Source organism: Zootermopsis nevadensis, unplaced genomic scaffold (genome assembly GCF_977971745.1).
Source record: "Zootermopsis nevadensis isolate Lab colony 2312 unplaced genomic scaffold, Znev_1.0 Znev_ptg000011l, whole genome shotgun sequence".
In the NCBI taxonomy this organism is placed as follows: domain Eukaryota; kingdom Metazoa; phylum Arthropoda; class Insecta; order Blattodea; family Termopsidae; genus Zootermopsis; species Zootermopsis nevadensis.
In genome coordinates this window covers 10630255-10656231 of record NW_028259143.1, presented here as the reverse complement: position 1 = coordinate 10656231, position 25977 = coordinate 10630255, and the positions used below count along the sequence as shown (strand labels likewise).

Sequence of the window (25977 nt, the reverse complement as noted above, 5' to 3'; positions counted from 1 at the left end):
GAACATCGTGTGTTTTGGCTGTATGCCAACTCTTGGAGGAACATACTATGTCTGTCTGCAACCCAAAATACCACCATATGCATATTGCTGTGAAAACCTCAAATCCTACATTTTTAATCTTCTTCAATGAAAATTTCTTTGAGTTTATAACCAGAAGGGTGCATCTTCATGAAGTTTTGTATATGCTAAAAGAGAGATAAATTTGATATTTTTTACATCCATCTGATACTTTTATAACTCAAAATTTTTATGAAGATTAAATCAGGTTTCACAGCTTTCTCAAAAGAATTCATACAAAAGATTGGTGAAAAATATAGGCCTTTCTAAACTACAGAACCTTTTTAATACTTGTTTTCATGACTGCATTCTAGTTCACATACATTTTTAAACACCGTTGGATACAGCCAATATCAATACAATACTAATGTACCAGTTAATGTTAAATACAGTCCTGCACAAAGATAAACACAGAAACGTGACATCAACAAGTTCAAAAACCATTAAAATATACAAATCATAAATTTACATAAGATGAAGAATGAACCATCTTAGTACAACAAAGATGAAAATATTTTATTTCAGTAATAGTCAAAGATAATCTTTGCTTAATTGCGGAATGTGAGCATTGCTACCGATTAAACTAGGTAGAACTTTTTTTATGCTATTATTGCTCAAAACCTATTTTGTTCAGCTTGAAGTTGAATTTAAAATAAATTTAAATTCTAGCAATTTAAATGGTACTGTGATTCAGCAAATCATATGCAAGAAATACCACACTAATACTGATAGAACTATAGAAATGGTTGTAGATATATTTAAAGAAAAATAAAGTTGTAAAGTACTGGCCCTGGAAATATAAATGACTTGCAGAATTAATTAGAACTTACATTTGTATCATGTTTGCTTAAAAGTAATGTGCACCCCAATTTTGGAAACCACTTAAGAATATATTATTCTTTTTCTGTCTTGGAATAACTGGTAATTTTAGTTAGTGAGTTATTTGGTATGAAGATTCAAAGAAATTAATTTTACTGCCATACTAGATGTTTGTTTTAGTGATATAATTTTGTATTATTTATGCAATTACTACACAGTTTTGCTTGTCCTGAGCTAACCAAGGTCAGCACTGAACAACTTTAATCTCTTTCTGGATAATGCTGTTTGATGATCGTGACTAACTGGTCAGCTAAATCCTGTGAACAGGCACATAAGTAGCGGCGACTCAGCACATCAAAAGGCCCACCTGCAACAAGAACCTTTCAAAGTTTTGTTACCATATTAAAATACAGTATGTGATTCAATGATGGAATGCACAGTCACATTTAAAATTATCTTTTTTTTCCCCTTGAAACCTAACAGCATTACAATTATTCAGCAGTAACAGTTTACACACACAAAAAAATTGTGTACATGAACACAAGTGCACACGTGCAGCAAAGTATACTATATATACTAAAATAAAAATAATGTTTTAAAAATTATTGTAAAAAATAATTATGGTCAGGGCTTAAAAAATACAAGTACTTGTTCACCTGATATGTACAATGTGAAATAGACATTTTAAGACATTTATATTAATGGATTATAAGCACGACTTTCTGTAGGATGCAAGACTGTCTTTGAGAAACAAAACAGATTTGGTAACAAGAATTGGGGGAGGGGAGAATTTTTAATAAAATTTATTTATTTTAGTTTTTATTATACAAAGGTTAGTAGAAACAGAAGGTTCCACCAGCTTTTCATAGGGCATAACTTGTATTGTGAAAAACAGCGTATAGATGGCAGGTGACCAGTTTTTAATTTGATATTGTATTATGCACCTGCAGGATCAATGACTACTCCTCCAGCCTCAGTTACTATGAGATATCCAGCTGCTATATCCCATGCATGAATTCCATATTCAAAGTTTGCATCTGTTCCACCGAGAGCAACCATTGCCATATTCTGTGCACAAGAACCTGTTGAACGGACCCTGGAATGGGAACACACAAAATTAATATATAAAACCTGTAAAATTAGCAATTGCTAAGACTGTATTGACATGAAAATCTTTAAGAAATGGTAATCCAATATACGATGATGTTGCATCACATTGCTGAGGCCGTGTATGTCAAGAGACGGGTGGCGGTAACAATGTTTGGTTGGGAGGATGAGGAAAATTTTCAGACAATATCGTCCACTTCAATCTTTAACATGGTGGAGCTTAAAAGGGACCAGTATTGATGGTAATCATTGTCACCAGAGTTCCATGTTCTAGGCCTAGTGACTTGTTATGGTCTTGTGCCGGTGTTCATAGGGTATTCCTGAAGATCTTTGTCCCTTTTGGATGGTACTTGTAATGGAAAATTTGGAATAGAATTCTTCAGTGGGAGACAGGATTTTCCCCAGTTAAGTCTGTAAATTTCAATGAAGTTCATGTTTGGTTGTGTGCATTTGATTCCATGGCGTAACAGCTCCAGAGAGCCAAAGCCGACTAGCTGACTGCTGGCTTCACGTTCACATGCCTAAGCAGAGGTGAACGATCATCCAACCAGATATAGGGTGACGTGTGGTCAGCACGACGAACCCCCAGCCATTGCTAGTTTCGATGACCGGATTACGCTACTTATTGTAGCTCCCCAATTTCCTCATGATGCTGGGTTGGCACCAGTCCCATACACTGGTCGAAAGCTCATGAGAAAATTTCTTTTCCCCCGAGACTCGAACCAGCGCCCATTCTATATCGCTGGTCCGAAGCATGGGTGCATTTGATTCATTATGCCTAATTTTCTTTCATAATCAGAACAAGTACAGCCTTTGAATTTAATTTATGCTGCTTTGCATGTAGTCCAAGTGTCACTGTCTAAGTCAACATGAATCATGCCGACACCTTGTAAACTCTAATTTTTATATGTTTCTGATGGTAAAATCATGCAAAATAACAGCTGTTCGAAGAATCAGCGTACAGTCCATGGGAAAAACAAAGGGTATCATGATGGAATGGTAAAGAAAAGTGTTCCAATTTTCCTACTTTGTTTTTTTCATGAAATGTCTTATCATCACAAAATCTGAAAGGATATCCATAGTTTCCACAGTTGGAATGTTAAGAATAAAAAAATACTTAACATTTTCACGATTCTACGTTAAACTGCATGGGAGATAAAATTATATTATGACTAGTACTTTCAAAAGAAGATTAAGAAATGTAAACAGGTGTTTTTGGTACTAAAACATTTACGGAAGGTGTATTTTAATTTTCTTATTGCTCCAGCCTGTTTCAGCCTGCGTGTCTATTCGTAGCAGTTATCTGAGTAATTAATTATCTTTGCAGGTTAAGTCACTTAGTTAATAAATAAGATCTGAAGAAGTTAGTATCCAGTGGCAGCACAGCAAATTGTGGGGCCAAGGGTAAAACTGATTCGTGAGGCCCGTTAAGAAAACATTACAATTATTATAATTTTACAAATTGAAAACTACTGAAAACTTTCCCAATTCTATCTTTATTGTTGTCAGTCTCAGATTAAAGTACAGGCATAAGGAAAACTATGGCAACAGTGTAAGGAGAAGAGGTATTTCTGATCCAAGTACAGACATGAGGCCCTGCGCTGTCGCCCACTTCACCAACCCCCTTAGTCCCCCTACCAACTGTTTGCCCAGCTATATGACATGCTACAGTTGCGTTATAAATAACGTATATTGGAAGCGTACCCTGCTTGTAGAACTGATAATTTAAATGTAATTATTTATTCTAATTATGGCTCAAGAAGCAGAAATTAAATTGACACAACACTTCATAAGATTCACTCATACTCGTGCAGTATGCCTAACATATCTTTATGCCACCAAATTTCATTTAGTTGCCCATGGTAAGTGGACAAATGTATTTCTGGAGCTTTGATTTCAAGAGTGCCGATACTGTTTAACTTGGGTGTCATATAATTAAAAAATGTTTTAACTACCAACAGATAGGATTTGAGACTTTTGCGGCGAGTACAATCAATAAAATCTTCTTGGGCAATCGGCTGCATCAACTGGTTACCGTAGTTTACTACAGTAACCAGTTGACGTGGCTGATTGCCCGAGAAGATTTTATTGATATTCTAACGTACGTATTAATCTTGAACCTATGTACTATTCTTTAAAAGGCACACAAGCTGGCCTTGGAACTAACCAATAGGATAGAATTTGACAAAAAATCTCAAGTTAAATTTTAGGTGTTCATTACAACTTACCCATGAACTAGTGGCGTAAGTATATTCATGTTTTCCATTACCACTTTCATTTTCTCTGGATCACGACTTGTTCCAAATTCATATCCTATCAGCGACTTTGATAAATCTAGAACAGAAAATAATATATTGAATACAAAAATTAACAGTTCTTCTCTGCTACTGTTAAATTATTGATCTTAAATATAAGTACAATAAAGAAACTATTTGACACTAGTAAGGAGGTTGGTAGTTGTCGATTTAAGGTACTATGCCAGCAATTTTCGGAGGGACTAAGAAAAATGGCAAAAGATTTAGTCGAAACCACTCTCGAGGCTCAGATTCAATCCTTTGCATTTCAGATATGAATAGTGCAAACCACTATGACGTGATCAAAAAATTTCCAGACTGCCTGCATTGCAGTCTACCATAGTAGTGTTCCTGTAAAAGATACTGGTAGAATACAGTATGCTGAATTATTTACCATTAATTTCAAATCCATCAGATATGTCATTAAGGAAACAATGCAATGGAAATGTATAGTGTTAATGTTATTGAAAACTTTAAAAATAGCTGTGATATGTGGGAACAATGGCTAGGACTCACAACATTTGTACAGGTTTGAATTTCACATATGAAATGACTTCAAGTATGTAATAGAAGTAAAGCTGTCCACTACATGCCATATAGGAGCTTTGGGGGGGGGGGGGGGGGGGGGGGGGGGAGAGGAGGAGGCAGTATAGCTCCTCATTCTTGACCTCGGCACTAGATAAGGGTGACTGGTCAGCATCATGCCCCAGCCGCACTTTACTCATGGGGAAAGGACTCTGGTACCCATTGGACAGGAAGCTGAGTGGACCCCAGAGCCCGTCTGGATGCAGAGGTTAGAGGAAAAATCTCCTGCCCATCAGAGATCGAACCAGTCATTCAGTCTGTAGTCAGTCACTATACTGACTGAGCTACCCCAGCTCATCTTAAGATGTGCAGGGAATTGTTTTTTGATAGTCAAAGAAATCTGCATCACAAGTTTTTTCACAGGGGCAAAGAATGAATGAACCATTTTTATACATGTCCCATGGTGTTTATGGGAAGTTGTATGTTGAAAATGTCCTGAGAAATGGTACACTGGAGATTTGTTTCTCCACCACACAATAATCCTGCTTGTTCTCCTTGGTATTTGTAGGGATTTCTGATCAGAAACTGCATGATTCTTATCTGTTCACTATTTGTGGTCATATGTCTGTTTCAAAACTGAAGTTGGAACTCAAGAGTAAGAGATGTGATGATATCATAATGGTAAAATTCAGTGTACATTATATGAAGAAGTAATGGCAGGCTGTACACAACAAGTGAAATAAAGCATTTTGTAAGAGGTTTATTATAACTGCCAAACAGTATGATGTTCAGAACAAAACTACTCATTTCAGCTCACTAAGAACTCATAAGGTTTATGAGCTACACAGAACTTGGAAGAATTACTCCAAGTTTTACATCAGTCATTTCCAAATTATTTTGAAATTTATATTTTCATAGTGATCTTACTTGCAAATGTCAAATACTGTGATCATAGCCTGTGATAGCATTTGACTTTATGTTTTTTATGGATTTGTTAATAAAATGAAGGTAATATATTGTCGTGATAATTACTATTTGCTACATGTGGCAATAAAGTTAAAATACATCCTGTGAGTACACACACACATTTTTAAATTTTTAGTTGGTGTAGGATATTTTTGACAGGAAAAGTTACCTTCATCTATGCAATTCAAATAACAACATTTTTTCCGAAACTATTATCTAACCATTTTCTTGTGAAACATGTATTGGTTTTCCATTTAGAAAAGCTCCCTGTCCTCGGCGTGCCGAGAAGAAAAGTTCTAAAACTGGATTATATATAATGCCAATCTCAGCAACTTTATCCACCCACAGTGCTACAGACACACAAACATTAGGGTAGCCATGCACAAAATTCATGGTGCCATCTACAGGATCTATGATCCATGTTGGATAGTCAGTGAGTTCACATTTGATTCCTGCAGCAGTAGATTCTTCACCAATAAACCTGAAACAGAACAAGGTTATGTTTCTAATTCTGCTTTGAATAACAGATTAATTTTTCAGACTTGCTGTTTACATCACAAATCTATTGTGAATAAATATTTTGAGGTAGTCTGTATGATGATTTGAAGTTCTCATGGCGGTGAGTATGAAGATGGCTGTCTTCTGGGTTATACTGCTGTTTAGTCTGGTAGAAATTTACCAGACTACATGGCGCTAGAACCCTGAAGACGGCAATCTTCAAAGTAATTTCATGTTGGCTGGTGGCATAGCATTTGTGGGGAAAGTGGGCTAAAAATGATTGTCAGAATTTGGTTTATGTCTGTACATCGCATTTAAATATATCAGTAATGATTAATTTCTCTCTGAAAATAATAATCCAAATGTGCAGTTATTCAATAGTATGGGGATAAAATCTTGTTTTAGTAAACCAGTTTCCTAGGAGCCAATGAAAACAGGACAGGTTACATTAAATGTAGTTTATAAAAATCATCATGAAAACATACTTGTGCCCTGGGAACTTTGACTTCAAGCTTGATATAAGTAATTTTTCTACTTCTTGGTCCGTTTCTGTGACCAGGTCCACTTCACAGGATTTAAATTGCACACTCTTTTGACTCCAAATTCTCTCGTGTATTAACTGTAAAGAAGAAAGCAATTAATGAACTTTTAGCCTATAGAGGTGGAAACTAATTTTCCCTAGATTGCAACATATCCAATGTATTCATCATCCAGACTTTGGTAAGAATGGGGAGAAAAATCAGTATTATACATAGGCTTGCACAAATTTCCAATTCATTTGGAATCCACCTCAAGCAGCCACAATATATGTATCAAAACTGGAAATATTTTTGGCATGTGATTATGAAACAAAATACTAATTATTTTTGCATATTAGACCAAAAGCATATTTTAATAGAACATAATACAAATTTGGAAATCTTAAAAAAAAAAAAAAAACTACCATCAGAATATTCTGCAGAAAACTTTGGGCATATCAAGAAAATTTGTGGTGCCATGGCAACCTGGTGCCTGGGATTTGTGCAGACCTGATTATATGGGATCTGAATTATACTGTATCATTAAAATTCAAAGACAATAATTTCTTCACAATCACAATATATTTTTATTTAAGCATAAAATTGTATACACAAATTGATGGCTGTTCTGTTTCGGATTACAGAAATTTATTGGCTCTACTTTCTGCCCTATAATTTTTTTAAATTAAAATATGTAATTCTTTGCTCCTGCTGGGACAAAGGCCATACATTTCAACCAAAATTAAGATTCCCGTCACATTCAAACAATATGCATGGATAAATCAGAAAATTTGTGTCCCTTAAAGGAAGAGTAAAATTGTTGAAAAACCTAATTTTGAAAATAAAACCCATAGATTAGTAGCAATAATGTACACGGTCGTTATGTTGTATTTCACCAATACAGCTACTGAACCTCCAAACTCGAACTTTTAAAAATCTGGTTATCTTATAATTAGCAACCAAAATCTTGGAATTTCCGATATTTGTGAGCTCTGTAAGTAACTGGGGTGTTTGTTCAGCATAGCATATCAAGCAAAAACATGCAAAAGATTCTATCTAAGATCAAAATAACTCCCTTGAAACCTAAACCCAATCATTCTGCAAGTCATCTGTGATCTGTAGTACGCTCGTTTCGACAGGTCCACCAACCATCGAGCAATAATTTAAAGGTAGCACAAACATTATCTCTCTTTCGAAGTATATATACATATAACTAGATGCAATTTTGTTCACATTTCATGCGCTTACCTGCCCTCCTTTTTTTGATAGTTTCACAATAACGTCGTAACACTCATCTAAATCTTCAGTCATATTTCTTGTGTACGAAGTGCAGGAAAATAAAGAGATCGTTAAACTGTCATTTGTAAAACGTTTCGTGAGAGTTTTCCTTCAGTGCAGTGTTTGTTTATTTCCACTGATATACACATATACAGGATACCTGTGGATATTACGTAAGCGCATGTTGCCAACTGATATTGATGACTGGGCTATATCCCTCAGATTAACGACTGTTGGCATGTGACTATTCTGGCCAAACTTTCTGTACTTGCAGGCTTATCTGTCTCTTACTTCATCGTGCTATTGTATCATCGTTTGAAAGTAACACTATAAACCGGCAATCTAATTTTATTTCACTTAATGTTTTTGTAATAGTTGGACATGTTTTAAAATCAATACTGCCATCTGTTAGGCTTTGGATGTAACTAGGTTCTTCGCAGTTCAGCCTGGTTAATATGGCGGATGTTTCGTGACGCCTATTGGTCTATGAGCAATGACGTCATGTATACAACCAGGAGCGGCATTTCAAACGTGCCCTACTTATAGCTTAATTAATGATAAAAAGCCCGAAGTTGGTGATTGTAGTGAATGTAAACACGTACAAGGAGTGGGGGAGAAATATATGCAAAATGAACACTTGGTTGATAACATTGTTGAGGAATTGGTTATCAACCTAGAGTCATCGGATTCAGACATGAGCGAAGATAATGAAGACATCAGTTTGGAGGGAATACTGACTCTTTTGTCAGATTCAGAGTGAAGCATGGATGTGGACCAGAGGTATAAAAAACAAAACTCAAATTTTTTAGAAAAGTGAATAGTACGCGGCCACGCTGGTTCCCCTCCATTCAGGCTACTGCAGCTGAGGCTGTGCGACTCCCAATACTACTGAACTCCCCCTCTAATTCGAATAAACTGCGCGTGAATTTCACATTTATATAAGGGTATACCATATCGAAAATACTTGGTTCGAGGTAACAATGTCAACATAATCTAAACATAGTCATCAGGTGTTAGGTTTCAAGTCTGCCGATGAGTCGAATGTTTTTGACTCATGCTTCACTTTGCATGTTGTCCTTCCACTCGATTGGCAGCATTGTCAAGGCTACCTCGATCCTTTCATCCTTTTCTGTTTGTTTACAATCGTAACCAAAGTGGCAGTGTTTAGTCGTGCAGTCTGAAGTGGAACTTTCCATTCTTGCCTTGGGTAAGTACATCTTTTCAGAACTAAGGTACAAATCTTCAAACGAATCATCATATTTGTTATGAAAACAGTGACTTCAAAAATATGGTTTGAGAAGTAAAGGTATCTGCAAAGAATTGGTGTGTGGGCGATGTCAAAAATATAGGAAATTGATAGCGATTCTACTTGTCATTCAAAACTCATTTGTCTTCAAGAAGTGAACCGCTTGAGTAAAAATACAGTAATTCTTGCCAATAAAACTAAATCTTAAAGCACAAACATAACGTAAAAACGTAGGCCTTTGCATGGAGGTCCTGCTTGCGGTATACTTAAACGTACCTACTTCTGGTGATGAATTTCATGGTGTATGTTCTTTAAAAATGTGAAATGTAGGCTATTTGTTCGCAAAAAATTGTAAAATTGTCAAATTACGGATACGAAAAAATACACCGATCTCATACTGTTTGACGCATAGGATGTTAGTGAATAATGTCATTTCGATGTATAATCTTGAAAATCTGTCGGATATAATAGCTACTTAAGGCTTCTAAGGTAGGCCTAATTCTTGTCTGAAGGAAAAACACATGTTTGCCTTCCTGTTTTATTGAAGATGTTGAAATTAAATTTTTCATTTTGGACTATAATTTTATACAAACGAGTTGTGAGGTATCTCTTCGTATTTTCTTAGAAGACTTTAGAGACATATAATTTTCAGAAACATTGTAATATTCCTTTGATTGCATTTCTTAACCAGTTGGGTAACTGTTAACTTAGGAAGGACTCTACTTAAATTCTGCCTAGATTTTACGATCTGATCACGTAATTAATCAATTAGTTAAATTAAAAATTGTGTCAAATACAACATGTATAATAAGAATTTGAATGATCGTTAGTGTAACAGATGCAACACTTTTCTTCGTCTGCTGATCATTTTTAACTGTTCCTCTGTGAACAGAATGGGGGGGGGGGAGAGGGGGATGGATATCAAAATGGAAATAAAGACGAGTAAGAAACATGACTAATATGTTTCTTGATGACTGCAAGGCAATGTGAGAAGGGAATGACTGGAAGTCGTTAGTGAAGACAAAGTGATAGAAGAAGAAGAGATAGAAAGGAATAGGAGATCTTAGTTTTAATGGCGTCGGTAAAGTATCCGCAAAACCGCAAGGGACTTGCTCTTCTATTAGGCTGTACGGGCGGTAGCTCCATTAGAATACAGAAACCTCAGATGTTGCTGCAAATGTATCTTTCAACTTCTTCAGCGTACTGCCTAATCCAACTCGCAGGACTGCAAAGAAGCCAAGAATTGTCAGTCTAGCTGGGCTTTCCTTAACTCGTTGTGGCCTTTATCACCAGTCGTAAGCACTGTTGTCCTTGTTAACGAACGGACCTATTTTCCGTGTCTGTACATAGTAGAAGAAATTGGATGTGTGAAGGAACAGAAAAATGAGATGAATAAGAACTACTTGGACAAAATAGAAGAGAAGAGAGAAAAAGTAGGATGTAATGAATTATAAGAAAATAAGATAAAGTAGGACGTAAAGAAGAAGAAGAACACTCTCCTGCATAAACACTTCATACAAAAGCGCTGAAACTGGGAAAGTACCCACATCATCTTCCGCCCATAGACCCATTTGACGCTGTTAACAAAGTCTTGACTGCGTGACTATCAATTGGGTTTCGACGTGGCTTACCTTGTTGGAAGAGTTAACAGACAGAAGGAGACTAATCAGCGAGGTTTTCCTGCATGTGGCCAAAGCCCTCGACACTCTGTGGGTCAAAGGTCTCCTTTGCAAACTTTTTATCTGAAACTTCCCATCCTAGTTGAACATCATATCCTCATTTCTTCATTCCCAGACATTTCAAGCACACTTCCAGGCAGTGACACGTCATAGCATGCGATCTGGTGTAGTTCAGGGTGGAATCGTCTTCCCTCGTTTTTTCAGTTTGTATGTAAACGATATTCCTGTACCCTACCGCCACGTAGGGCTAGTAGCGTATGCGGATGGGACGGAGTGATAATTTTCTTGTACTAATTTAATAAGTTTTAGTTTTCTTCGCTAATACTTGTTTCTCAGCGGAAAGATATTGTTAATGTCCGTTTGTTTTATAAGCAGCATTGCTGTCGCGTGTTAATGTTACTTTTTCCGTAACATAGTATACATAAAGCTGTATTTGCGTGTATAATGAGATTCATCTAGTAAAGTACATGAGGCCGGTATTGTGTTTGTAACATGTTAGCCAGAAGCCATTATATAGAAGGTAGTGTTTGAGAACAGTTCTATGGAGTCAACAGATTTTATAAACGTACGACGTTGGACATTATCCATGGTCTGATATTTGTTTGACGTTTCTGGGGTTGGTTGTTGGCCCGGATAATACGTCTGATACGGTTAACATGAATGCTTCTTCTCTGTTCTACTCTCGTCTCCAGCTGATTGGACGTCATTTTATTCGCAAATTATGTCTAACTTACGCCTGATACTACGTAGTAGCGAGGGTTGTAATCAAACTCGAGGCATTCAAATATAGAGCTAGTACCGTACTAGACCACCAGGGTGGCCCAAGAATGATCACTGTTTAGACAATAGCCCATTAGGTTTTCTTCCTGTTCTCTGGGATGTTGCACGTTGTGTTCTGGTGGATATTAACCGACGTTTCAGCGGAGTTTATCACCAGGTAGTCAATATTTAACGGAGTACATGTTGCAACATTTCATGAAATAGCCATCTTCATATTTGTCGCTGTGAGAATCACAATTGTCATTTAACCGCCCTTCAGCGATATCTGAACAAATGTTTCATGGACACATGGTTCGTGCTCAGACCGCAGATAAACAGTGCAGCCTACACCGTCAGGAGAATCAATCTGCAACTGCGAGGGGAAGGTGAAGTCTGTGAGATGTTCCTCAAATTTGTAGTTCGTGATGTCTTGAAATATGTATATGGCATTATGTAGTGGTGGGGTTGGCGTCCCTGTCTTAAGGTGTTCCATTACATCTTCTGAATTTTTCATATCGTGTTCTTTGATACGTATACTATATTATTACCTGGTTTCATCCGCCTTATTTTCGACCGTAAAAGAATAGACAGTAAGTTAAAACAGCCCCGTTTATAAATAGTAAGCTAGTTTGTACATACCTGCCGAAAATTAATCAGTAGGACCTACGTGGACTAAAGTTAAAAAACAAGATTCTTTTACGTTTAGCCTGTATAGTTTATGAGCGTAAGACGTAATGTATTTCGTAAGCAGTTACAAATTTGGTAGGTTCTGTGAGTTTATATGACTAATTATCTTGTGACCGATTTATTCGTCTGAGTACCCACGGCGCATAGAACATCTTACGGGTAAATTAATACTGAAAATTTGAAAACATTGTTATTTTTATATTCAGAAACATTGCTCTCTTCAACAGAGATTGTTTTTTGCTTTTCAGCGACTCATTACAATGCAGGCGTATAGCCTTTCTACTATCTAGACAATCTAAGTCTTATTTGGTCCCTTGTTTCTGTGTTATAAAGTATTTACCTTAGAGATTTCTTGAGTTTGAGCCTATTTGAGAGTAAGGCGTAGAGGGAAATATTTGGACTCGTGAGGGATGGATAAAATTTCGTAACACAGAACTTCATAGTTCTGTAGTCTTTACCAAATATTGATGCTCATTTAAGGACGATGCGTTGGGCGGGGCAGGGCATGTAGCACGCGCAGGAACAAGGCTAAGTGCACACAGAATTTTAGTCTGAAGACCTGGAAGGAAAAAATCTTACGGGGCGCGAGGCATAGATGGGAGGATACTATTAAAATGAATCTTAAATAAATGTGTGAGCCTTGTCTAAATTCATCTAGCGCAAGACTTAGGCTAGTCGATAGCTTTTGTAAACATGCTAATGGATCTTTGGATTCTGTAAGTGATGGGTATTTCTTGATCAGTTTAAGGTCTAGTAGCTGTTTAAGTGTCGTAATTGTCTCTGTAGTTTGTGTCAAGAGAACTTGTGTGCCGTGTTAGTGATAAAGGTGGATGGAGAGCTAAATTAGTTGATGAGTAATTAACTTTATTTATAACCATCTAAAGCAATAGTTGTTATCTATTTATTATTTAAGTAATCTTTAGACTGAATTTATGAAGTTTCTTGTGTCGTGCATGCTCGCAATAATGCATAGTCTATATTAAATTAATCTTCTCTAGGCTATGTATCTTAAATAGATTTTATAAACAACAAAGTAAACTGTACTTTGACTGATAGATGAAGTTCCCGTCTTGCAAGAAGCAAACACTGAACAATTATTACTTATCAATAAATTCAAGTTTTGGGAAACCTATAAAAGATACTTTAGGAAGCCTTTTAAAATTATTGAATTTCCCCCACAATTACAAACAAACTGAGGATATGAAGTTACCTTTTGGAAGCTCCATGTATTTTTTGTTATAGGAATTAGTTATGGTCAGTTTCAGACAAAGAAAGGATTAAATGAAATATGTCTTGGGTTGAAAGTCTCGAAATCCTTAATGTCTAGCGGTACTTAAACGAGTCTTTCCGATCGACTGGTTTCGTCAGGAGTAGAAGGATTTAAGGTTTTAGTATAGATTTGGGCGGAAAGATCATCGCCTTTATGAACATTTACACCCAGTTTATTGACAAGTACGTATCATTTAACTAATTCCATAGAGAAAAGTTCATCTTGAGGAATCAAAAGTTGCTCAACCAGTCAAGAAATTCAAATCCTTTTATGCAATCGAGAGGCTCGCCTTTGGACCCAGTCATGGGCCAGTTGAGCCCAGTGAGCACTCTGTCTCTTTAACAGTATAATACCCAGCTGTTGCTATTCGTGCCACTTGATCTAAAAATCGACAATCTACATTTTCCCCACAAAATGTAGTCTATTTATAGGCTTCGTATGATTCTAAAAATGAATAGCGACTTTCCTTCTTTTCAACGTTAAGCGACTGACTTTTATGATTGAAAAAATGTGTTGTTTTCTTTGAGGCAGGAAATTAATTTTTAAATATTAATACAAAATATTACTTCAAAGATTTAAGATCAATTTTAATATTATCCTGTCATATAGGCTAACGCGCAGGTCTTCAAAGAATCAGAAAAACTACTTCAGTGTCGAACGTTTCACTGTTCAGCTTGTTGGTCATTAAATCGCCTACACCAGATTCTTAGACTACGTTAGCTTCTGACAATTATACGAGGTGCGATCGGAAAGTTTAAAGACTGTGTCAATATAGGGCGAACCGGACGTAGTACGAGCTTCTGACGCTAGGGGGTGCGGCCTACATTCATAGTGAATCAGTGTGCCAGCCGGCATCATCGAATTAGCATTTGTTTCTTAGTTACGGTCGTTTTGGTAGTGCATTACACCGACCCTCCTGCGATTTCGGAATGACGAATTTTCATGAACAAATCAAATTTTGCCAAAGACTCGCCAAAACGGCTACGGAAACCTATGAAATACTAAAACAAGCATTTGGGGAGTCCGCAATGGATCGTGCACAAACTTTTGTGTGGCATTCACGTTTTAAAAATGGCCGAACCTCTGTCGATGATGACGAGCGTTCTGGACGACCATCTTCGAGCACAACGCCCGAAAATGTTACGAAGATTCGGCAGGCCATTCACGAAGATCGACGTCGTACCATCAACGACTTGTGCGACTTGACTTGTTGGGATAGGCTATGGGACCTGTCAGCTGATTCTAAAGGAAGAACTCCACATGCGACGCATCATGACAACGCGCCAGCGCACAGCGCCCTCAAAATTCGGCAGTTTTTGGCCTCAAACACCATGGCCGTCATCCCGCACCCTCCTTAGCTCCGTGTGACTTCTTCCTCTTTCCAAAGATGAAAATTTAGCTAAAGGGAAGGAGATTTGAGACGATAGAAGAGATTCAGGCAGAATCGCAGATGGTGCTTGACAGGCTGACAAAGAAAGATTTCCAGGGATGCTTCCAGGCTTGGCAGCGGCGCTGGGATCGTTGTGTTCACTCCCAGGGGAACTACTTCGAGGGTGATGGATGAATTTAATACCTGAGATAAGTGTACGGGTTTTTATACGCGCAGTCTGGAAACCTTTCGATCGCACCTCGTACATTATCGTTCCATGCCAGGGTATTCTATCATAGTTCTCAGGATTGTTCTATCCAACGAATCATCTCTCAGTTCTACAGTCTACATAAAACTTATAACACAGTCCCCAATTTTTATATATGTGATGCTCCACTACGATGTAACATCCAGTTTCTCATTTCCCATCAGAATTCTATTTGACCATGTTAGTCTTGGTTGTGACGCTGCGTAGCCTCGTAGGTGAATACCAACAAACTATCTCCAGCTTCAGGGCTGAAAATAAAGACGATATGTTTATCCGTAGCGACGGCATCTACCTACGAGTCTACATGACGTCACAAACAGAAGAATATTGTCATACCGCCATGAAAACCTCAACTGTAGCATAACTACATTTGTGTTGAGTAGGATTTTAGGATTTTACGGCGGTGAGTCCGAAGATGACTGTCTTCTGGGTTGTAGTGCCGTGTAGTGTGGTAGAAATTTACCATTGTATCAGAGGTCCTTGCTGCATCCATTATGAGGCTGTGATGGTGGAGGCAGCAAGGACCCCTGAAACGTCACATCAGAACCCTGAAGATGGGGATAAAGTTTGTTCCCGAAACGTCTGTTTAATACGGTAACCAGCTAACGCGGCTGATTGCCCGAGAAGATTTTATTGATGCCAACTTAAATTTTTCATGGAAGTTTGATTAAATTAGTCTATGTAGAACAGGAAAAATGTCGTGGCATAAGTGTCAAAATTTATTTTCGGAGACCTTTTTAATTTACTCTTGGCTGTGTAAATGCACACATTATGTCATATGACGCATCACAAAACCACGCAATTGATTTCGTGTATCACTTTTGCAATGAGAGAAGAGAATTTGATATCTGCTTTTCTGTTTCCACAGTGTCGGCTTTATGAGGGAGTGTCTTGTTTCTAGCTCTGTCTCATTGCGTTTAAATTAGGGAATGAGAAGGTGTTCACTTCAATAACAACGTCTCCGTAGTCATCATCATTATTTGGTCTGTGGTTCTCTGGAACCGACGCTGATATTTAGAATAACGTTGCCGTTCAAGGCTGGCGGCTTTAACCCGAGCCATAATGTGTCTTTTAAATGGGAGATTGGTAGATTCAACAATATTGTTCCAACTTCTGCTCCATTTTAGCGTTGAATGATATGACAGGATAATTGAATCGATCATTTACAAAACCACACGAGTCCACAAAACTCACTTTGGTATATCGTGATAAATGAAAACATGCTAGAAAACACATTTATTGAAAGTCTGATTTTTTCCAAGAATAATTAGCGGGTGTCTGTTTGATACAGTAGTCCACTAACATTTATTACAACTAAAACTATAAGCTAAAATTATTTTTGTACTCATGTTGTTTTTGTGAAGACCCACGTAATATTGAATGACCGGTGCATGATTTTGTGATTATGTGTTTCATTTTCATTGGTGGGATAAGTCGCTGTGGGTTTTAGTGGTTTCGTTATTGTCAAAACCAAGTATTACAATGACAAATCCAGGACTCATGTCGTCTGTATGGAAAACAGACGATAGATAAGGCTGCGCATGTGCAGTAAAGGCTTGAACTGGCGTGATTCTTACGGGAAACGATACATTTACCCCTGGTAAGTGCTGCGGTAAAAATAGCTCAATTCCATTAAAATGGACTCGTGTTGTTTTAACCATAACAGACAGAGAAACGCATAAAGCGATATGTTGTGATGGTATCAGAAGCCTAATTTTCTTAAGAAATAATATTAAAATATTTAAATATTTAAAAATAACCGTCAATCACAATAAAATTAAAAGATTAAAAGATTAAAATATCATATTATGTTCCCTATCGAGTACTCGATTTACATAATATGATATTTTAATCTTTTAATCTTTTAATTTTATTGTGATTGACGGTTATTTTTAAATATTTAAATATTTTAATACTATTAATTCACAATATGACGCATCTACAATACCTTAAGAAATAACGTTCCAAACAGTCATCGAACTCGGAGGGTAGTAGTTAGCGTTGCTAAATTGATTCTGAAGTCCCCGGTTTGGATCTCGGTTCAAGCACACTTTTTCTAACAAGTTTTTCTCAGTTTCCTGGAGAAATGCTGGATAAGTACTTTAAGTAGACCACGGTCTCTTCCTTTTCAATTCATTATCCATAAGCGACATTATATAACCCATACAATTGATGAAGAGTCGTTAAATAAATATATAATCAAAGTATAATAAAAGGCAAGTGGCGTATATGATTGATTCTTTGTATTAAACTTTGCTATAATGTAATGTAGTTTTAATTTTTAATCGTTTGTACATCAATCAGTGTGCAGTAATTAATCGACAGATCTCCAACTAGTCCCCATTTATAACGACAGATATTACATTTCGATTGTTTATTCTCGAAGACACAAAACAAAACTATTACATTATAATTAATGCCAATTTTTTGTATTCATTCAGACAGAGTACGAAGAAGGCTTGTGAGCCAATGGCATGGCACATGAAACAGTGGTTTGGTTTGGAGTGACTCCCGAAAATAAGCCTATATACAGTTCAGTGATCATTCTTAAAACTTGTAGCCTCTAGCAGGTTAGTCATCTGTGATCAAGTTGTAACAGGGAACGTTTCTTAATACATTAGCACTAAATTATGACAACAAAGGGCTTCTCTCAGCATTTCCTTTTGTCTTCCCAGGAGGTTAGTTTTCGGTTGTATGAAAATAAATGCCATCTGTTGTGCCGTGTTTAAACAGTGTTGCCCATGTTTCCTAGCGAAAGGTTGCAGCGTACCATTACATATCATGTGACGGACTGGAACACCTGGAGTAGTTTGTAAAATGACCACAGCAGCGCGTGATGATGGGTTAGAGGTGAGGACAAGCTTGAAGGACTGATATGGACTGTAGTTGCAAATGCATTAGGCCGGGTGCACACGAGCGGGAAAATGTCGCGCGTGCTCGCAGCGAACTCGCAGCGATGACGCTACGTGTGCACTGTCACGGGTTTCCTCGCTGCGAGCACGCGCGACATTTTCCCGCTCGTGTGCACCCGGCCTTAAATAAGCAGTAGCGGACAACAGATTAGCGGAGGTTCGCCTGCTTGGGATCTGGGTGAGTGGTTAACCACAATTAATCATAAAAGATTAGCACATAATGAATTGGGAAGAATATGAAAGAAAACGAGCATGGCTTAATTCTAATGTACTCACCTATTATTTGTCTAAAGGGGTTCAGAAAATCCACAAAACCACTGTTAGGTTACGTTAACTCTGGGTCGCCAATCAAACCAGAGAATATTCTAATACATATTCAGAATACTAATCACTTAAACGCATTGTTAAAACGTGTTAATTAGTTTATGAGTTTCACGTACGTATTTAAAAGTGGACTTTATTACAGCACCTAAACTATCCGTTTCTCGTGCGCTGTTTTGTGGTCACCGTTGCATGAAATGATGTTTTAAAATATTCTTCTATTTCTATGAAGAGAACAAAGCAAGTTGATCACAGTACGCGAATTTTGAAACGAGCCAACACGATTAAATAAAAACTGGCAGGACTCTATCCCTATTCAACACATTGACACTTTATATGATTAATTAGCAGATCTGATAATTTATCAATGTACCTTTTTTTTTTGCTGAACTTGCATTCGTGAGTTAACACGCATACAAATATACAGCGAAAGAAAAATAAAAAAGTGTAGAAAGATTTGGATTGAATTTGTTAAATTGTAGGCAGTACGAACATGACCCTAATTTATGTGTTTTAACCTTGAATCTTTTTTTAGTGATTACCGGTTATTGCTTAAATGAAGAGAAAACTCCATTCAGCTAAACGGTGGACACTGCTTCTATGTTGTAGGTCTAAAGGAATTTGATTTAGAAACTCAACATCGTAATTAGTGGCGAGGCATCGATTTGTTGATTGAATATAAAATACGCTCTCTGAAATCTGTCTGTGTAACAGACAAGTGTTGATTGGTTGGTAATGATATTTTTTAAACTGGCTATTAACTGCAGGCAATGTAAAAACAGTGAGACTTATTTCTTAAACTCAAAATTTAATTATTAACTCTTACCCAATTATCTTGTTGTTAATCTCGTATTTAACCGAATAGGTCAATTGCAGTGTAATGTATATTATTTCCACGAGTTTTGTAAATACATAAATATCTTTTTTAAACACTGTTTCTTTTCTTCTCTAAAGATTCAAGTGTTTTTCGGAAACATCTTCGTCTAAACAACATTGATTCAGAAGGCTTTGAGTTTTTTTACAAACTTAATCTATAAATGAATTATATAACCTACGATATATGTTAAAATATTTGTGTCGGTTGGTGACCATTCTTAAAATTACTGGCTTTAGTTATTATAACATCAGATATGTCTGTTGAATTATTTTAAAGTCGTGTAATAAACACGCTAACCGTTCTAACGGGTCCATGAATTGCCCATCTGCGACCCGCAGTTTGGGTACAAGACTTTGCAATAAAATGTCTTCTTATGCTTGTAGAGAGAGAAAAAAATTAAGTCTTGATATTCGCAACGTATCCAATATCAAGAAGCAGAGAAAGGAGAACACTTAGACAGTTTAGAAAAAAATACAACATATATCTTATCAGTAAAAATAATTTACAAATGAACGATACAACACAGGGAGTGTATGGGCCTGTCCGTGTTCGATTCGCTCGCCAACCCCACTGGGAGTCCCCGCCTGTTTCTTCCCCGTTCATTTCATCTTATTTTCGGTATTTTGGAGGAAGACGTGAGGGAATTAAACGTAAACTGTGAACATGTCGGGAAGCCCTTACCCGTTCTAATTTTAATTCATATTTGCTGCACGCAGTAATTCTAACAAAACCTCACGACCTGATTCTCGGTACTATCGCTAATATTCACGTTGTTCTTGTCACTTTTCTTTTGCCGTGTTAATAATTAACGCGTGTTCACTCCTACCATAGTCCCACGCTGAATATTACATTATATGTTGGTTGGCAGAGCCATCTACCGGTAGACGCTTTGTATTATTACAACGTCACGCAGCTTGAGAACGTTTTTATTATTGTACATAGAGATTAACTCAACAAACCGCCGAAAGATAGCAGCGCTCACACAGTAATTCAAATACAGGTAGCCCTCGATTTACGGCGGGGATGTGTTCCTGGGCGAACCGGCGTATTCGGAATCGGCGTAAATTGAAAGTCTTTTCTAATGTAAATCAATGGGATGTCAATTACATGCGTTCCCAGCACCCAAACATTGACGATTAATATAATGTCATTACATTTAAAGCTCTGAAATAACGTAAATAAAATAAAGGAAATTTAAAAAATATATTTTATACACTTACAATCGGCAATTCGTTGGTCCCCGCGATTGATTGCAATTATTTCATGTGTTTGATGTGTACAGTCATCTCTGCTGTTATGCGATAGTTGCATTCATGTAAGACGCCGACCTATAGAAAATCGCGTAGTAAAAATAATCCCGGTACCTCCGCAGAGATTAAATTAGCCCTTTGAAAGTTTAAACCGCATAAGAACAAACTCGCATATGCAAAAGTTTGCATTTCACAAACAGCTTTTACCGATTCATCGTTCTCATTAGAGCAAATTCGCGTTAACGAAACATACGTAATTGCAGAGATGACTATTTGTAATTTTTATTCAAAATCAGCGATGTACGAATTACGATTTAGTATAAGAAGCAGTACGAGAAACATTGTAAAAAGGTTATAAATAATAGTAAAATATATTTTTTCAGTTTTTGACTTTCTGGTTTCAAAATCGGCGTTATTCTGAATCGGCTCAAATCGAGGGCTACCTGTATGCGAGTATAAAACGTCACGTGACGAGCAATGCGTTTCGTACGCAGGAATGGTGTTTTCTAGCAAGGGACGATATCTTGCGTTTACGAAGGACTCCGCCCTTAGTTAGCTTTTTGGTTGGCTGATTTTGTTTGTTGGTAGTGCGATAACACATTTGTTAAAGACTCCGAACATGTAACATAAGAAGTGTGATAAACACTTTTTGGCCACGTTTGCAGAAGATCGCTATTGGACCATATACTGAGAAAGATTAATTTAGTCAATACAGAGTTATTCACAATTCCCTGACACATTACAAAAAATCGCTAGAATGGTGCAATGGATGGTAACATAGGACATGCCGATAGAAAGAGAAACTCTTCAAGGTTATTTTACATACCTCATAAATGCTCTATGTGTCCACCCTTTGTAACGCGACAGACGTTAAGCCGATAATCCATTTCCGCCCACACCCGCTGCAGCATGTCACGATCGATTTGTGAGATGCCAGCGATGATTCGTCTTCGTAGTTCAGGCAGATCCCGTGGCAGAGGCGGTACAAAGATCTGGTCCTTAATGTACCCCCATAAAAAGAAATCATATGGCGTCAGGTCAGGTGATCTGGGTGGTCAATGAAGCAGCGCATTGTTATTGCGCATTCATGAGGGATGTAAAATAAACTTTGAGTGTTTCTCTTTCTATCGGCGTGTCCTGTGTTACCATCCATTGCACCATTGAAGACTAGCGGTTTTTGTAATGTGTCAGGGAAGTATGAATAAACCTGTATATTCACATCCTCGTCTGAGAAACATTAAAATATTGTAATCACTTTTCCGTTTAGGTCTTCCGAAATTATCTTATTTTGAGGTTGCCCGATCAAAATTTTGTTTGCATTTGTCATGTCCTCTATACATGGTATATGCTTGTCCCATCTGTCCTTGATTTATTGCTGTAACGGTATCAGACAGGAAATAAATTTTCCTCCATCGTTCTAATTTCTTTTTCTTTTGTCTAAACATTTTTCCTAGCATAATAAATTCTTCTCGGGCTGCCAGCTGTACATATTCATCTGTTTCAAATATTTAAATTAATATTTCTGATGATAACAAAAGCAACGATTTAATTACAAAACAAGAAAGGTCACAAATGTTTAACAGTATATATTCCTACGTCATGGGTATACTGGGATTCTATTATAAATGCGTAAATTATAAATCCAGATCTACAGCTTTTCCGCTAGTCATTGTAACAGAGTGGGTTTTATCACGGGATAAATAAATTGCAACCAAAACACGCATCCAACTGAAAAGAGAGGTTATTGAATGGGAACTATTTCGAATGATTTATATTAAAAATATACAATTTTTGTATGTACGTGCACATTTGTAACGTTTAATAAAAACTGCTATAGTGTTGAGAGACGAATTAATTGAACGGAGGGATATTAAATGTACAGGTAACCTACAATATTTTTACCGATGATTAATGTGTTAAGTAATAATTTATTCCATGCACGTGTCAATTTTATTTTTAATTATTTTCTATTATTACTGAGAAACCAAGAGCATTTTGTGCTATCGCCACATACCTATCGAAAATAGTGTGCACGCGTGTCTCTTCCAATTTTAAATACATCTTTTAAACCTTTAAACCTGAATGATAACTATTTGTACCAACTATTTTAAAAGTCAGTAACTTTTTATTTTGCATTTATGGATTTCGTATGATTCTCAGTGTAAACTAGGGCTGTTATCTCAAACGGAATTAACCACTTAAAGTTTGTAACGATGAAGTGTTGTGTTTTTTCTGAGGTACAGACCGAATTCTTAAATATTATTTATAATAGCTTCGGTTTCAGAGGGTTAAAGGTTGAATTGTAAATATGATAATTTTTACCACATGTATATTTTGAAGTATATGCGAAGCGGCCATCACTATTGGAAACAATATATGCGTTAGAAGCTAGTGAGACGTTTCAGAGGTGATTAAGTTACAGACAGCCGTCTGGGAATGTCTGCCTGCTAACTTCTCTAAGAAAACTTCATCAAGTAGGTCACAGTATAATATGTACAGTACACTGTGTTCTGTAATACGACAGTCAGGGGTAGCAACCGACAAGCTAATCCGGGTTCTTGACATCCATTAATATCCCTACGTTTTGGGCACAATTTCCTAAACTTGAGGAACTGGAATAATTTTGGGCATTTCCGTGTCTTATATTAATTTTAACAAAATATCTGCGTAATTATTTAAGACTTGAAGTTTTCAGGGCGGCTAAAAGTTAAACAATTTTGTCGAGCGATCAGCCGTGTTAATTTCCAAGCAATGTTTCAGAGAAATTATCTTTCCCAGGCAGTGTTAGGTACTTATTACATAATTATCTTATGATGGAGACAGAAAAGGTGTCTCAAATGTTGCACTCTGCTCCGAATTAACGATACTTTGTCACATTCTTCGTAATTACCTCATCGGTATGAGATCTACCAGGCAAATGGTCTGGGTTATACTATGAATTGCCTGTTTGAAATTTCGTATAGCTCTGGTGCCAAACTATAGATAAACAGAGGCATCAAAATTCTCACAGTACGTTCAGACCGAAAGTTGCGGTCGAGAGTTTAACGATCCTGTTTCGTATTCTGGATTTACTGGGTTCAAACCTCAGTCCGTAAACAGGCTATATGATGATTCCTGTCTTCTGGGTTGTTGCGCTGTGTAGTCTGGTTAATGTTAACCAACGTTTCAGAGGTCATATGAATATCGCCCTGATGACTACACAGCGCAACAACCCAGAAGACAGAAATCTTCATCGCCCTGATGACGGAGGCAGTATGACCTCTGAAACGTCGGTAAACATCGACCAGTCTACACAGTGCAACAACCCAGAAGACAGAAATCTTCATACTCATCGCCCTGATGACGGAGGCAGTATGACCTCTGAAACGTTGGTTAATATCGACCAGACTACACAGCGCAACAACTCAGAAGACAGGAATCTTCATACTCACCGCTGTGAAAACCTCAAATCTTACAGGACTATATGATTTTCCTCAGCTCCTCCAGGTAAATTCAAAGATGAAGCCTTAAATTAGGCAACTACCGCTTGCTTCCAAATACTTTCTAATTAATTATTCATTACTCATCCTGTCATCTGAACATTGTCGTTAAAAAATCCACAAACACGTTAAACGACAGTGAATAAAAATGTGTCGTTCTTCTCGCATATGTGAGTTATTTTTTATCGTTTTCAGACATATTCTAATCATGTTGCAGGCGACTGTTCACGCTGCGATTTGACGTAAAGGAAGTGTTTTGTTGACCATATATTTTCCTTTTCACCACACATAATCTTAGCATTACAACATTTGACGTTGCCTAAACATTTTGGCTTATGAACGTCCTTAAATACCTAACGAGCCATCCAAGATAAATCAGAAAGGAGCTATCTCTCACTGGCATGTGTTTGTGAAAAGCGACAGGGGACGAGTTTCAGTGCCAATGGTAAATCCGTGAAGACCAATGAATGGTTCTAGCAACAACTGAGTGTTGCGTGTTTTGCTATTTACAATGTGATAACGTGGTTTCAATAGGAAGGAAATGGCTACTGGCCCTTTAATTGTTCGTAATGAGCGGCTGTTTCTCCTACTGAATAATACGACAGCTACAGAGAAGGTTGATTGCTTCAATTTAGGGCGGCTTTTGAACGCTGGATGCTCTACCATTATTTCACTTCTTTATCAGATCAGTTTGGCAAAGGATTGCGAATCTGCATCATACAACACCGATAATGGGGCAAACATTTGAACAGTAAAATTAGTTGCATGTGTCCTGGGAAAAATAGTGTGTCAATTATAGATAATTTGATTTCACAGTTCTGAACAATGTGTCATGTTTTACATCCTGTTATTCTGGAATATTAAGTGTAGTTAAGGATCGAAGTGTACTTACATCACTATGATATTATTAAAATGTTCAGTTTCCGAAAGAACAAATTCGATATTTTGTTTTCCTCACTCTTTATGTTTTACGAATACATTTCAGTGAAAATCTCATTTACAGACACTCTTGTCTGTACTTCGCCAGTGAAGAGAATCGTGTAGCATCATCTTTGGAAACTAAGAGAATTATTTGTGGTTGCGCAAGAGTGGAAACTTTAACTGATACAGAGGAAATTTGCTTTTTATCAGAATAATTCTGCATGGAATACGTTAAACACACTGTCTCCAAAGGCCAGAGTAAGAAATTTCAATAAAAAAATTAAATTATAATGACAACTTTAAGTGTAAATACCAAAACCAAACTTATTTGAAATTTGTCCAGTGTTTTCGAACAGAAAACATGCAGATGTACACGCACTAGGTTTTAAATCTGTAATATTTCTGTAAAGAATACATAATAAGATAGAATTTTTGGTCTGGTTGGGTCTCGTTGCTATAGTTTAACTTCCTAGTGGAGTAAGAACAATTATTTGCTGGGAGGAAATTGATCTCACAAGCTACGATGCACATTTGAAGCCCTTCTTAACGTCTCAGAAACTTGAGCGCTGGGCACATTTTGATGTCACAAAAATTAAGTATCAGGAAAAACATTGACAAACAGAAATTCGATTTGCGATAAATTTAGAGGGATGCACTGTGGAAATACCAGTTCGAAAAATGTTATAATCCCGTCTTTCCAAAACAGCGAAGGTTCTTTACGTATAGAAAACCATAAATTTCCCGTCGGACGTCCTGAACTTGAGGATGGAGGACAAGACCTCTAGATATTGAGGGTAACTTCAAATACATTGAACAAGCTGTGGCGAACAGCCGACAAGGGGCAGGTCTATAGTTTGGGGGTTAGGTAGGGGCTAGT

At 37.1% G+C, this 25977-nt stretch overlaps 1 protein-coding gene and 1 long non-coding RNA gene across 5 annotated transcripts in view; one reads left to right on the top strand and one right to left on the bottom strand.

Annotated features, from left to right (window-relative positions):
- Positions 1–301: 301 nt before the first annotated feature.
- On the bottom strand, positions 302–8268 carry LOC110828473 (inositol monophosphatase 1). Its single transcript, XM_022061230.2, has 6 exons — positions 8033–8268; positions 6752–6885; positions 5990–6249; positions 4212–4317; positions 1821–1972; positions 302–1243 (listed from the first exon to the last, which is right to left on the bottom strand). The coding sequence occupies exons 1-6, from the start codon at positions 8093–8095 to the stop codon at positions 1137–1139; spliced, it is 822 nt and encodes a 273-aa protein (XP_021916922.1). The 5' UTR covers positions 8096–8268; the 3' UTR covers positions 302–1136.
- An 884-nt stretch (positions 8269–9152) lies between these two features.
- The window catches only part of LOC110828469 (uncharacterized), a 124039-nt gene continuing 107214 nt past the window's right edge, over positions 9153–25977 (top strand). For all 4 annotated transcript variants that reach the window (XR_015534736.1, XR_015534735.1, XR_002542685.2 and 1 more), the window contains exon 1: positions 9153–9269. This is a non-coding gene — a long non-coding RNA (uncharacterized LOC110828469). The remainder of the gene's footprint in view (positions 9270–25977) is intronic.

What these genes read in the sequence shown, in the direction of transcription:
- LOC110828473 (XM_022061230.2), bottom strand. Translation starts at nt 8,095, where the DNA reads ATGACTGAAGATTTAGATGAGTGTTACGACGTTATTGTGAAACTATCA. An exon ending in TCAAAGTTCCCAGGGCACAA is followed by an intron (nt 6,250 to 6,751) that starts GTATGTTTTCAT and finishes GTTCTGTTTCAG; the next exon opens with GTTTATTGGTGAAGAATCTA. An exon ending in AGTAGTCATTGATCCTGCAG is followed by an intron (nt 1,244 to 1,820) that starts GTGCATAATACA and finishes TTCTTGTTGCAG; the next exon opens with GTGGGCCTTTTGATGTGCTG.